This window comes from Aedes albopictus, chromosome 2 (assembly GCF_035046485.1).
Source record: "Aedes albopictus strain Foshan chromosome 2, AalbF5, whole genome shotgun sequence".
Lineage (NCBI taxonomy): Eukaryota > Metazoa > Arthropoda > Insecta > Diptera > Culicidae > Aedes > Aedes albopictus.
The window spans coordinates 45,494,238-45,507,752 of NC_085137.1; the positions used below are offsets into that span (position 1 = coordinate 45,494,238).

Genomic DNA, 13,515 nt, shown 5'->3' on the forward strand with positions numbered 1-13,515 from the left:
ACTGCATCGCAATAATTCATAAATGTCAACTAAATTCCCATAACAGCTGATGGAACCAAGCACGACAAGATTCACATTTAATACGATAGAAGCCTTATCTTCGATTTTTTTTTATCTCCAATTTCTTCTAAATTTATTCAAAATGTGAACCACTGGATCGAAAGCAAGACATTCGGCACTAAGTGCTGGTATTCCACAAGTTTAACATGTCAGGAAATATATTTCAATAGTCTGCACCAAATTGAACACCTTTAATTCAGCCAAGACGACAATTTATTAGTTCCAAATCATTTCAATAAATATCATGTAAACAATTCATCACCAGTCAACACGTTGCCACAATACTCTCCGAAATTCAAATATTCAATGTAATCCCCTCCTTCTCAGCATCCCGGACGTACTGATCGACGTACTTGTTTGCCGGATCGAACTTGGCTCGCAGAGCCTTAAACTCAATCGGCCTATTCTCACTCAGATACTTCACGGCTCTGACCCCCGCACTTCGCTGCTTCTCGCTACACTTGGAACAGGCCGTCTCCAGGGCATCCGGCAGCAACCGTTTCAGCTCGTTTCCCTCCGGTGTACAGCGACCTTCGTCCAACAGGCACTGGAAGTAATTTTTGAACAACCGATCCGACTTCAGGATCTCATCCACGTCGATGTTGTCGAACTTGGTGGTGTAGAGCTCCTGGGCAGCCACCATGGACATCAGGGCCAAAGCTACGACGATGATCTTCATTGTGACTGGGTTTTGGATCGAGCCGTGTGTTGAACTGAAAGGCGACGCTGAACTGTGACTCTTCGGGTCAATCGGAACAACTATATATAGTTGGTGGTTGAATGTGGTCAAAAATCTTGCGTTCGGATGCAGATAGGGGTGATGGCGGAAATTCTTGGCATAGGTCTTGTAAAGATACCAAAACGAGCCTATGTCAATCGGTAATGCGTAAAGCCGATATGCCGAGCAATATTGGAGTCGTGAGATGCAATCAATATCATTTAGCATAATTGACCCAGTGATGCGATGCGTTGGGAAGTAAGCGAGTCTTATAATTGCTAGATTTGAATGCGGAGCGGTGCGTATGATTCACGGTACGGTACGCACAGTTCCGAATCAATCCAATTATCATCGTTGTTTTATTTTTCGTTAATTGCTTCTTACACTCTTAATATGATGCACACATCACTATGACGGATTCGCGAGATGTGCAAGCTACAGATACTACAGCATTAGAAGAAGAATTGGCACATTTGACGAATGAATTCCTCATTGATTTATTCAGTAAGTTATTTGAAAGATCAATTATGGTGAAAAGTGTGGCATGGTTTGACAAATATACATATGAAGATTATCTATACCGGGGTATGTGTTCTATTGAAGTATAAACAATTTTTAGCGTGCATGCGGAACTAAATAAGATAATTGACTACGGTACTCCTAACGGATTACTGAAAATGAAACTTATCATGAAAGTGAGAGGATCCCCCGTAGTTTTTGGAAGCTAAGCTGTGAAGATTCAACCATTTGCTCCGTTAGGTTTAAAGTTTTGACCTTCTGAATGAAACACTATATAAGCTGATATCCGACGTTCAAAGATCATAGTTCACAACAGAGTTTCATCAGATTCAAATTCCAGTTCAACCCCAAAATTCACCAGACCAGCATCATGAAGTTGTTCGTCACAGTTCTCGTCCTTATCGCTACGGTGGCTGCCCAGGAGTTCTACACCACCAAGTTCGACAACATCGACGTGGATGAGATCCTGAAATCGGATCGCCTTTTCAAGAACTATTTCCAGTGTCTGTTGGACGAAGGTCGCTGTACACCGGAGGGAAACGAGCTGAAACGTTTGCTGCCGGATGCCCTGGAGACGGCCTGTTCCAAGTGTAGTGAGAAGCAACGTAGTGCGGGGGTACGGGCCGTGAAATATCTGAGCGAGAACAGGCCGATTGAATTCAAGGCTCTGCGAGCCAAGTTTGATCCGGAAAACAAGTACATTGATCAGTATGTCCGGGATGCGGAGAAGGAAGGAATTACCTTGAATATTTGAATATCGGAGAGTATTGTAGCAACGTGTTCAGTGGTGAAGAATTGTTGACATGAGCCTATAATATTTATTGAAATGATTTTGAACAAGTAAATTGCTGTTTTAGCTGAATGTGAGGTTTTGATTTGGTGCAAGCAATTGAAAGATATATCCAGGTATGGTATTTGGTGTTATTAGGTCAAATTGCATGTTTTGCCTTCCGCGATAGTTTGGATGAGTGCCAATGTTTATAATCTGATGTTTTGTTGAAACATGTTCAAACTATTGGTGTTTCAATTAGCAGAAAGTGTGCTTATATGTTTGATGTGACGGTAAATGACACTATTTTGAACTTGTATATGTTTTTTAAATTTTTTTTTATATTTGTGAATTTTAACTTAATGCTAATTCTTCACAACTTGTATATGTGTTTTGAATGAATAATAACTATTTTACATATTAAATGTGGGCCGAATATTGAGGACATTATTTTACTATGTACCCACATCTTGGCTCATTAGTAAAGTGACGTCAACAACATAGCTTGCGTATAAACCAGAAGGAATGATGAGGAAGAATGAATTTGCGTGCGGTGACTGTAAAATTATAACACAATAATTAAGTTGCGTTGCTTTCGTTAGTAATTAATAAAGAACTATCAATTTGTGAAACGTGCGTTGCCTAGTATGCGTGATAGGATCAACATATCATAATTCATGAGTTATGGTCAAAATTGTCAAAGCGGCTTGCATAGTGAGCCAATGTACATATGGTACACATGAAAGCTTAAAACAAGAGCTTCTGTTTCGTATGTTAACGAAACTTTGCGACAGATTTTATGATTTTTATACACTTAAACCTCCATTTAGATAGGATCCATTTAGGGTAAATCTATTTGGGTCTCTCCATTTTGGTAACGTTACCTAAATGGAATTTGATTATGTTCAGAGCAGTTGGAGTACTCAAGATAACAGATAAAGTCAAAAGAAAAAAAACAGGATTAAGAGTTAAGGACCGTTTGCGGAGTGTTAAGGGGTAAAAGTTTAAGAGTATCTGATCTACAAGCGTAATCAGCGATCAATTGGAGCATTATGTATGAAATTTGTACTTACACAGCCTCATGTTTCTATGCTTTGTCAAGTGGTGAGATCGTTGTCAGTTTAAGGTTCTCCAAGAACTTCCTTGCGTGTGGGTCATTAAATCTACCAATGATTCTTTAAGGTTCTCCAAGAACTCCTTGAGTATTGGTAATCGAATCTACGAGTGCTACTTGTTGTATTTAAGAGAATTAAGAATGAGGTTAATACAGCCCCAGACATCTACATTCTATCAAGTTGTGGGTTCTATGATTGTATAGCATACAGGGGATGGCCAAAATGTTTGGGATAGGCAACTTTTTTTCTCTCACAAAAAGTTCAGCAAGCTATAACTTTCTATAGAGTGCATCAAAAAACTCAAATTTTGACTGTTTGTCAACCTATTATGTGTGCATCATTTGTACAAATTTGGATTCGATTGATTAATATTTCGCAAAGTTAGAACCGTTCGGGTAAACACTCTTTTTGAGCTGTCATATCTCGGACACCAGTGAACCGAATTGAATGAAATTTTGAACGTACACTAACAATATGTAAATGCTTCGCAAATTTTTAAAACATAGGTACTTTTTAAACGTTGAAAAAAGTTATCATGGGTTGACACTTTTTGGATTTTTCTCGAAAAAATGTATTTTTTTTTGCATCAATGTTCATAAATTTTAGTGTTGATATCCCAAGATTTTCCACTTCTGTTCTCAAGTTATCTCTAATCAGATATATTAGAGCCTATTTAGATTGAAGGAAGAACACATTTTTGTGTGGTTTGTAAATTTGACTTATTTTCCTCTATATGGGTAAAAACTTCAATCCGGTATAACTTGATTCGCCGTGAGAAAATATTACATTTTATAACGTCGTATTAAGTATCAATATATTGTTGATAAACGTTAAAAAAATTCATGTAATTCGGTTCACTGGTTTCCGAGATATGGCAGTTCAAAAATTAGTTGTCTAAATAATAGTGTTTTACCCAAACGGTTCTAACTTCGCGAAAAATTAATCAATCGAGCCCAAGTTTGTACCAATGATGCACATATAATAGGTTGACAAACAGCCAAAATTTGAGAATTTTTGATGCGCTCTATGAAAAGTTACAGCATGTTGAATTCTTTTGTGGGAGAAAAAAAGTTGCCTATCCCAAACATTTTGGCCATCCCCTGTATCTGAGAACTCCCTTAAGTCATCTGATCTAGAAGGGTAATCAGTGATATATTGGTGATCTATTGGAGCCTTATGAATGAAATTTATGCTAACACAGTCTCATGTTGGTATGTGTTGTCAAGTGGTGAGTTCGTTGTCAGATTGAGGATCCCCAGGAACTTCCTTGAGTATAGGTCATCAGATCTACCTACATAGTTGATTGTCTCGAAGAGCTTCATGACTAAGGTTCATACTCACACAACATCAGGTAGATATGATCTACCAAATGGTGAATTCGATGACTCTTTAATGTTGAAACGCCTCTCAAACCCCCATGAAACCTCCGTGAAATTCACCTGCGAGCCTCTGAAGCCCACTTGAGGCCCTCTTATATCTCCTAGAACGCCCTGAAGCGCATTAAAACGCCTTGAAACGCTTTGAAACGCCCCTAAAACCCCTATGAAACCTCCATGAAATTCGCCTGCGACCCTCTGAAGGCACCCTTAAACCTCCTGAAACCCCCTGAAAGGCCATGAAATGCCCTGCAACACGTTGAAACACCTTGAGAGGCTTTGAAACGGCTCTCAAACCCCCATGAAATTCACCTGTGAGTTTCTTAAGCCCCCTTAAATTCACCGAAAACCTTCTGGCCCTGTGCAAAGACCTAAATATTCCCACGCCTTCCGATATTCAAAGTCAATTCAACTGAAACAAAAATGCATTTTCACCCCACATTCCCAACAGCTGCCCGGGGGATTTTAGATTCAATTTTCATCGTAGGGTCTACCTACCTCACGAGCGTCATATTGGAAGCAACGAAAATCGCACCATTCGTTACTGACCTAGTTTTTATAACCCATCATCGTCCGGTGGTGGCCGGGTGCGATCGTGTTGCACCGCGTTAGGTCCGGTCGGTGTGATGCAATTTCAATTACGCTTGGGACAACGATGGGTAATGAACCCGAAAGAATGATATGGAACCGCGACATCCTATTGATCGCGCTGGAACAAAGATTGTTTATTTTTGTTTCGATTGGCGGCATACGGCGCCGGACTTGTTTTGCACTCGATTTGTTTTGACTTCGAGTAAACTGAAAGAAAAGAATGTGGGGGTATAATTTCAACCAACATCCGCAGACGGGGCTCGGCTAGGGTTCACTGTGCCCAAGTAATGTACACTTCAATAACAAAGCAGGTGCTTTGTTTTGGAGAATTTGGTGCCAAATTCCAAAGACGATGAGGATGATGATGGTGACGACGATGATGATGGGGAGAATGATAATGACGTCGATGGTGGGGTTCAATTCTTTCACACACCCAAGCCTTGTATACGCTCAAGTGAGGCGGGGCTAGAAGATGTAGGCCTTGGTGTAAAGATTCTCAGTAGGTTTTGTGCGAACACGCCCAAGTCAGGCGTGGTTAGGAGATATAAGTTTTTCGTTGGCATTAAGATTCTTGGTAGGGCTTGGGATACGCCCAAGATAGAAGAGTCGTGATGTTTTCAAGAAGAGAAGGATTTTAATCACGATGAGGACAAGTAGGATAGGTAGAGGTCTAGGTTTTGGACTTATTAGTATTTTCATTTGGTAGGGTTTTGGATACGCCCAAGTTGGTTCGGGCATTGTTAGGAATTATCATGACATCTTCGGCAAGACGAGAATGATCGTAGGAATTTTAGACACGCCCAAGCTGGTTCGGGTATTGCTAGGAAATTTAGGCTATAAATACGGAGGCTTTGGCTTCAGTCGGGGTCAGTAGTCGGGGAGTTCGGTGACAACGTTAACACAGGCAGCACATCGGATAAGTCTTGAGCTCCCATGTGGGACACCTCTAGATACTGTCCAAATAAAGGCTGTAGTTAGTACAAAAGCAAGGACTTAGGTGATACGAATTAAGTGAAAAGTGTAATGTAATTTGTTAAAAAGTTGTTAGGAAGGACTAGAACAATACTAAGGAGAAAAAGTGAATCGTTGTAATGTAAGATAAGTGATGGTTTGTGATACTTCAATATAATTTATTAAAAAGATGTCGTCGGACTGTAATGAAATGAAAGATATCACATTCCGTGTAGTGTTTAATGCAACCCCAAGTAACGGGACGCTTCATATGGTGACAGCGCAAAACTGTTCGACAATTAGAACAGCGGAACGCCAATTTTCTGACTGGAAGAAGAAATCAGTGTCAGAATCAGTGCAAACCATAAACATTGAACAGTTTTGAACAATTGAGAAGAAAACAATGTTACAGACTGGATGGAAAAGATGAAATTCGTGGCAGCGCAAGTGATAGTGTAATACAACATGGCACCGAATTGGAAATGGCAACACAACAACCTGTGTCTGCACCAATGGACATCATTCAGCCTGCATTATTTGATGGTATCGTGAGTATTGACCTTTTAAATGATTAAGTGTTTGAGATGTTTTTGTGAGTTGGTTTGAAATGCTGAAAAATTTTTACGGTATAATCAAAAACATTTTAATTGAAATACTGTTGTGGGAAAAATAAAGAAGTTATTCAAAAATTTATAAAAAAGAAGGAAATCATAGTGATTTTCAATAAATAATGGAAAAACATAACAAGAATAATGATTTCAAGAAGAACAAGTGGATGAAAAATACGAACAAAAACACTAGTTAACAAAATCAAAGGAAAGTCGCGGACTTCTGTTAACGATTAAAATTATTGATGCATAATTACGTGCTGATTTTGAGACCGTGTTTAAAATAAGAAAACTAAGAAGTACAGTTTTTTTATTATACGAGACAATCGCAACCAAGTGTTTTTTTAGAATTTACTAAAATTCAAATATCTCAAGTAACAATTCACCAAATTTAAATATCTTTTTTGCAATAATAGGAAGCTGAATGTAATATGTTTTGAATATCTGATTTTTTTTTTTTCTCGTCAGACTAGATATTGATGAGTGTTGGGAACAATCTCCTTAAATTTTAGCAAAATATTCAATAAATAAAACAAGATTTGTATTTTTCTTTAAAAAAAAAAAATCTTTATAAGTTGTAGCAATGTTGATTCAAAATCGCCAGCTTTGTACGGGATATCGAAAATATTTTCAGCTCTACTGTATTTTTTTTTCCTTATGCTTTCAAACTTAGGGCATAATTTTACACTAAACATGATTTTCAGCTGTAAACTAGCATTACAATGGAATGGAATCAATTAAAAGTAAAAAAAAATAATAATTTTGTAACTATGCAGCAGACCGGCGACAATTAGGTTATGTTAATTTGAAATAAAAAAAAATCAATCAGTAAAAATATCAACATAAAAATGATCACGAATACAATGGATGAAATAGGCAATAATAGTGGAGCGAACAATGCTAGATTTGAATTTCCAATAAATTTTGCTATACAGTGTATTCCAGAATTTCATGGTAGTGCGTGTGAATTAGATGCCTTCATATATCAAATTAATTGTTTTTTGAAACCCATAAAACGGATAACTGATGCTAGTGAAAGGCAAAATGCAGAAACTATACTCATTCAAATTGCACTGTCTAAACTTAAAGGCCCAGCAGCGTTAAAATTTAAAAACATTCTTGCAAATACTTGGGATAAAGTGAAAGATAATCTCCAAAAAGAATTCGGAATTAGTTTACAATTGGAAGAACTGTTTAACAAAATAGAGACCCTTGAGCAAGGCAAGTGTGAAAGTTTTAAAAGCTACAAAGAACGCGTTCTTCAATTTAAGAGAAATATTGATGAATTTGAAAAAGATTATATTAAAAATTCTACAATTGAGTCATACGCTCAAAGACATTTAAGAACACATTTTCTAGCGGGATTGAAAGATAGAAATTTGAATTTTTTTGCAAAAACGAAGAGAAGAGGATTTGGTAGATTACCTACAAGAAGAATGCATCGAGGTAGAACAACAAGAGCGCGTCGAACAGCGATTGATGGATTCCCACATTGCAGAATCTTACAGGCAACAAAATGAAGAACAGAGATTCAGTAATCCACTAGGTATCGACCACAACTTTCATTACGATAAAAGTAGATTCAACCAGTCCGAAATAGTGCATGAGGGAAATTTCAACAATTATAGAAATCTGGGACAACAAGAAATTTATCGTGGTGATTACCAGACAAGTTTTAATGAAATATCACCTTATTGGACCAACAGAACTTTTGATGAACGCAACATGGGAACTCAAAACAACAACATTTACTATAATGAGCGAAAAAACTAAACAGCCGGAGGTTCGTTAATTGCGTCCGATCACTCCGTCAACCAGAAAATAATTTAGAAAGGCGCTTATATGCTGCAAATAATAATAAAATGATGCCCATGAACATAAATAAGAATTATAACATACCAGAAAAACAAATGATTCAATTTGATAAATGCATTCAAGCACAAGAAAAAGTATTTATACATTGGACGAGCAATAATCAATTAATGTTAAATATTCCAACTGTAGAAAGACCATACACAAAAATCAATTACATGATAGACACAGGCTCACAACTAAACATATTAAGATGGGATGCAGCCCCTAGAATCGGAGCAACAGACATAGATTATTCTGAATCTGAAAAGTTTTTGATTTCGGGATTCAATGAAAGTCAAACAAGAACGCTCGGATCTACTGAAGTTAGTTTAATAATTGGGAAGTCTAAGTATAAGATAAAATTTTATTTAGTTCACCACTTAAATGTACGTGGCATCATAGGAGCAGAATTTTTGAAACAGCACACATTATATATTAGCCAGAACTTTGATTACATAGCCCTACGCAAGCCAGATAGTGTAGAATATAATATTAACAATATTACAACAACAAAGCACGTAATGGTATCAGATAAATCTTGTCAGACTGATCTACAAGATAATAGTAATTGTATACACTATGATAACAATGACAAAAGCTGTCAAGTAAATTTTGATATTGATGAAGTCATAAATGATGAAATAGCTACACAGCCAATCGTACACAATAAAGAATATTCATGCAATATGTGCAATTATGAGAAGCATTACGAAAACCTGGAAAGTATATATAAACATTTTGATGAACAATGTAATGGTAATGGATGTGGGAATAAGAATGTAGAGGCCGGGAATCAATATACGCCGGAGGATTTAGATTCAAACCAAGATCCAAGTTTGATAGATAATTTGAATTATGAACAAATACAAGGTAAAAATCGTATCGAAAAATTGCTAGATACAATTGATTTGAAGCATTTGAAAAGCGCTAATTACGACGCAATGGAAAATATAATGGCAAGATATTGTGATGTATTTTATTTGAAAGGAGATCACCTGACAGTAACATATGCAGCAGTACATGAAATTGAAACAACGACTAAAGTGCCAATAAATAAAAGGCAGTATAGGTTCCCTGAATCAACAAAGAAACAAATTAATGAGGAAATTGAAGAAATGCGTCGGCAAGGGATTATTAGGCCCAGTAAAAGTCCTTGGAATGCACCTGTTTTATGCATACCAAAGAAAGATTTAGACGAAGAGGGAAACAAAAAGCATAGAATTGTGGTAGATTTTAGGGCATTGAATTTGATAACTAAACCATTTGTATATCCGATTCCACAAATAAATGAAATATTGGATAGCCTAGGCGATAGCAAATACTTTTCAACAATTGATCTGAAATCTGGATTTTATCAAGTTCCTATAGACCCAAGAGATGCTGCAAAAACTGCATTTTCTACACCCAAAGGTCATTTTGAATTCACGAGAATGCCTATGGGGCTTAGAAACAGTCCCTCAACTTTTCAAAGACTGATGAACACAGTTTTATTTGAAATTGAAAATGTTAAAGCAATCGTTTATTTGGATGATATCATTATTTTTGGAAGAACAATTCAAGAGCATAACGAGAATCTGATTAAAGTTTTGAAAGCTCTTCGTAAACATAATTTAAAAATTGAACCAACAAAATGCCAAATTTTGAAAACCGAATTGAAATTTTTAGGACATACAGTTGATAAAAATGGTATTCGTCCGCTTGATGGTAATATTAAGGCTATACGAGAAATGGCAATACCAAAAACTGTAAAAGAAGTGCGATCATTCCTAGGAACAGTAAACTTTTATGGTAAGTTTATACCAGGAATTGCAGAAAAACGAAAACCTCTGAATGATCTATTGAAGAAAAATGTAAAATTTAACTGGACCTCAGAGTGCCAGAAAGCATTTGAAGAATTGAAAAACTTTTTAACGTCTGACTCTTTGCTAGTGAGACCAAATTACAAGGACACATTTGTTTTAACGACAGATGCCAGTGAATACGCTATTGGAGCAGTTTTATCGAATGAAAAATCAATTGACAGACCCATAGCTTACGCTAGTAGGGGACTTATTGGAGCAATATCATACAATTGAGAAAGAATTACTGGCCATAGTATGGGCAGTGAATTATTTCCGTCATTATATCTACAATCAGAGGTTTATTGTTTACACAGATCATAGACCATTGATCTCAATATGGCATCTAAAAGAAACTTCATCAGTCCTCACACGTTTGCGTTTGAAATTGCAAGGATTGGAATGCGATATTCGATACAAACAAGGAAAGGATAACGTTGTAGCGGATTTTCTCTCTAGGCTAAATCCAGACAATGAATCAGAAGAGCAGAGTCATCCAGCCGATGAAATTAAAACCGCAAGGTCGAAATTAATTGCTGTGGTCACACGACAGCAAAAGAAATTAGCAGAACAAGAAAACGTATCCAATCAAAAGCACCGCGAACGCGATCATTCAAACAAACAGCTGATGAAAAAAGACACCGTTCCGTGCCGCAGTAACGGGGGCGCGATCGCTGACCGGGACCATGAAAGCGAGGGAACCAAAACAAAAACGCAAAAGATGACCTATATAAATGATAGCGTAAATAATAATTGCACGGGTTCCGACCTACGAGGCATAAACAAGGTGTCAAATATACCTCCAGCAAGTACGAGTGCGATATCGGACGAGGCTGAAGTTGAGGAATCCATTATGGCCGACGTTTTCGATTTATGCAATAACACACATTCTAATGACACATTTGCGGCAAGCGCATATGATGAATTTTTAGAGATGTCCAAGAATAATCCAATTGATGTAAATCGATTGAAAATTTCTAGGAATTTGAAAAGTGCAGATGCTGATTGTAACATTGTAATTTTGAATAGCAGATCAGCATTTAATGAAATTTCAAAAATTATTGATTTACCCCATGGACTGAAAGATTTTTGCGAAGATGGAGTTGTTTCTATTCCAGATAGTAATTTATTCGGAATTATTGTGGAAGGCAAAAGTAATTCAATGATTAATACCAAAACATTCTTTTACAAACTTAGCAACTGCTTCAATCAAAATAAAGCGCCGATAACAGCGTCCAAAAATATTCATTTGATTTCGTTCAGAAAGATTAAACAATTTGAAGTACTTGAGATGATTCAATTTTTAGCTTTGAAAAATCAAATTACGTTAAACCTTTATAACGCAGATTCGGAACGCACTGAAGTACGTAATGAAGATATCGAAACAATTCTTCGAGAGTTCCATGATGCTCCTTTAGGCGAACATGTTGGAGCAAGGCGAATGCGGAAACGCATTGGTCTTATTTTTAATTGGAAAAACATGAGAAGAGACATCGAGAATTACGTAAAATAATGTGATTCATGCCAGAAAAATAAAATTTGTAAATCCAACAGAATTCCGTTAAAAGTTACTACAACGTCATCCGAGCCATTTGAAAAATTATATATGGACATTGTTGCTCTCCCAGAGTCCGAATGGGGCAACAAATATGCGCTGGTCATGCAGGACGACCTTACGAGATTTTTGGTAGTAGCTCCAATGGACAATCAAGAAGTGGAGACTGTATCCAAAACTTTTGTCGAAAAATTCATTTGTAAATTCGGTACTCCGTTGGAACTGGTGACAGACCAAGGAGCAAATTTCATGAGCAAGTTTTTTAAACACGCATGTAAAATTTTGAAAATCAAAAAAATCAATACAAGTGCTTATCAACCACAAGCAAATTTAGTAGAACGATCAAACAGAGAATTGAAAACATATTTTAAGAAATTTGATTATTTCCAAAGAGAAACGTAAAATTATTTATGACAAGAAAACCGAAGAATGGCAACCTATGTGGGGCGAATTGGTTTTAGTACAAGCGATCCCAACAGGAACAGGTCAAAAACTTCAAAGTAAATGGAGAGGCCCATACGTAGTCGTTGACCTACCCAGCGAACAAACCACAATTATTAAAAATGGGAACAAATTTGAAAAAGTCCACAATAATAGGTTAAAAAAGTATAATGATTGATTAGCTATGCGTAGTCGTCAATGTATAAATTGATGTAAATATTGAAAAACCAATTATTTCCTAATTACGAATGAATGATTTTTGTAAATATTAGTTACTAAATATGTTGTTAAAAAAAAATACCATAGGAATAATATGTTAGGATAGAGGCTTGCGTAGGATAGCTAGGAATATTAATTGAATTATTATATTAAATAAACAATTAACATATAAGATTGTGGTAAGGTTCACAACAAAGCGGTTAACGATTGGAGAGCATACGAATTAATTTAATTGAAATTATATCGGAACAACTTAAAAGGAATTGAAAAAAAATTATGATAATAGCAATAAATAAATAAATAAATTTTATGAGAATATGGAGAGACATAAAAAAAAATGATGATGATGAATGAATCAGGATAATGAAAATAAGTTTTCGGGAAATTTTGTACAGCTGAATTATAACAAAAATGCGTCCATCAATTCGGCATGAGTTTGAATGCAAGAACGATTTGAATGAACCGAAGAGCTGAAAAGGGGTAATTTGGGATGAGGAAACATAACTATGCAAAATGATTATTTGAAAAGGGTATATAGAAATTGGGAATGAAGAATTGGGCAATTGATATATTGGGAATAATATGATGGGAAATACAAAGTAATAATGAAAGGGGATCATTGGGGTATATCGGGTAACAATAGCGGGGAATGTATAAGAAGAAAAATAATAACTTTAGAGATTCTTGAATAAAGAAGCAGCTCTATTTAACGTTAATACATATGGGATACATAATAAATGAGGTTTGAACAAACAAACAAAAGACATAAATTGTTGATTGAGAGTATTAATAATAAAAAGAAACAATGACAACAACCGAACGATTATTCTCTGAAATGATAAAGCAAAACGGATTAAACAAAAAAAAACAATTTAGAAACAATTTAGACCCTAATGAAACT

The 13,515-nt window shown here is 36.2% G+C and overlaps 2 protein-coding genes across 2 annotated transcripts; one reads left to right on the forward strand and one right to left on the reverse strand.

Annotated features, from left to right (window-relative positions):
- Positions 1-223: 223 nt before the first annotated feature.
- LOC109432515 (ejaculatory bulb-specific protein 3-like) lies at positions 224-1,008 on the reverse strand. The gene has a single exon (XM_019708845.3). It carries the CDS (start codon positions 1,004-1,006, stop codon positions 356-358), a length of 651 nt encoding a protein of 216 aa, XP_019564390.3. The 5' UTR covers positions 1,007-1,008; the 3' UTR covers positions 224-355.
- A 378-nt stretch (positions 1,009-1,386) lies between these two features.
- Positions 1,387-2,603, forward strand: LOC109432522 (ejaculatory bulb-specific protein 3-like). Its single transcript, XM_019708851.3, has one exon. The coding sequence runs from the start codon at positions 1,668-1,670 to the stop codon at positions 2,049-2,051; it is 384 nt and encodes a 127-aa protein (XP_019564396.2). The 5' UTR covers positions 1,387-1,667; the 3' UTR covers positions 2,052-2,603.
- Positions 2,604-13,515: the final 10,912 nt, after the last annotated feature.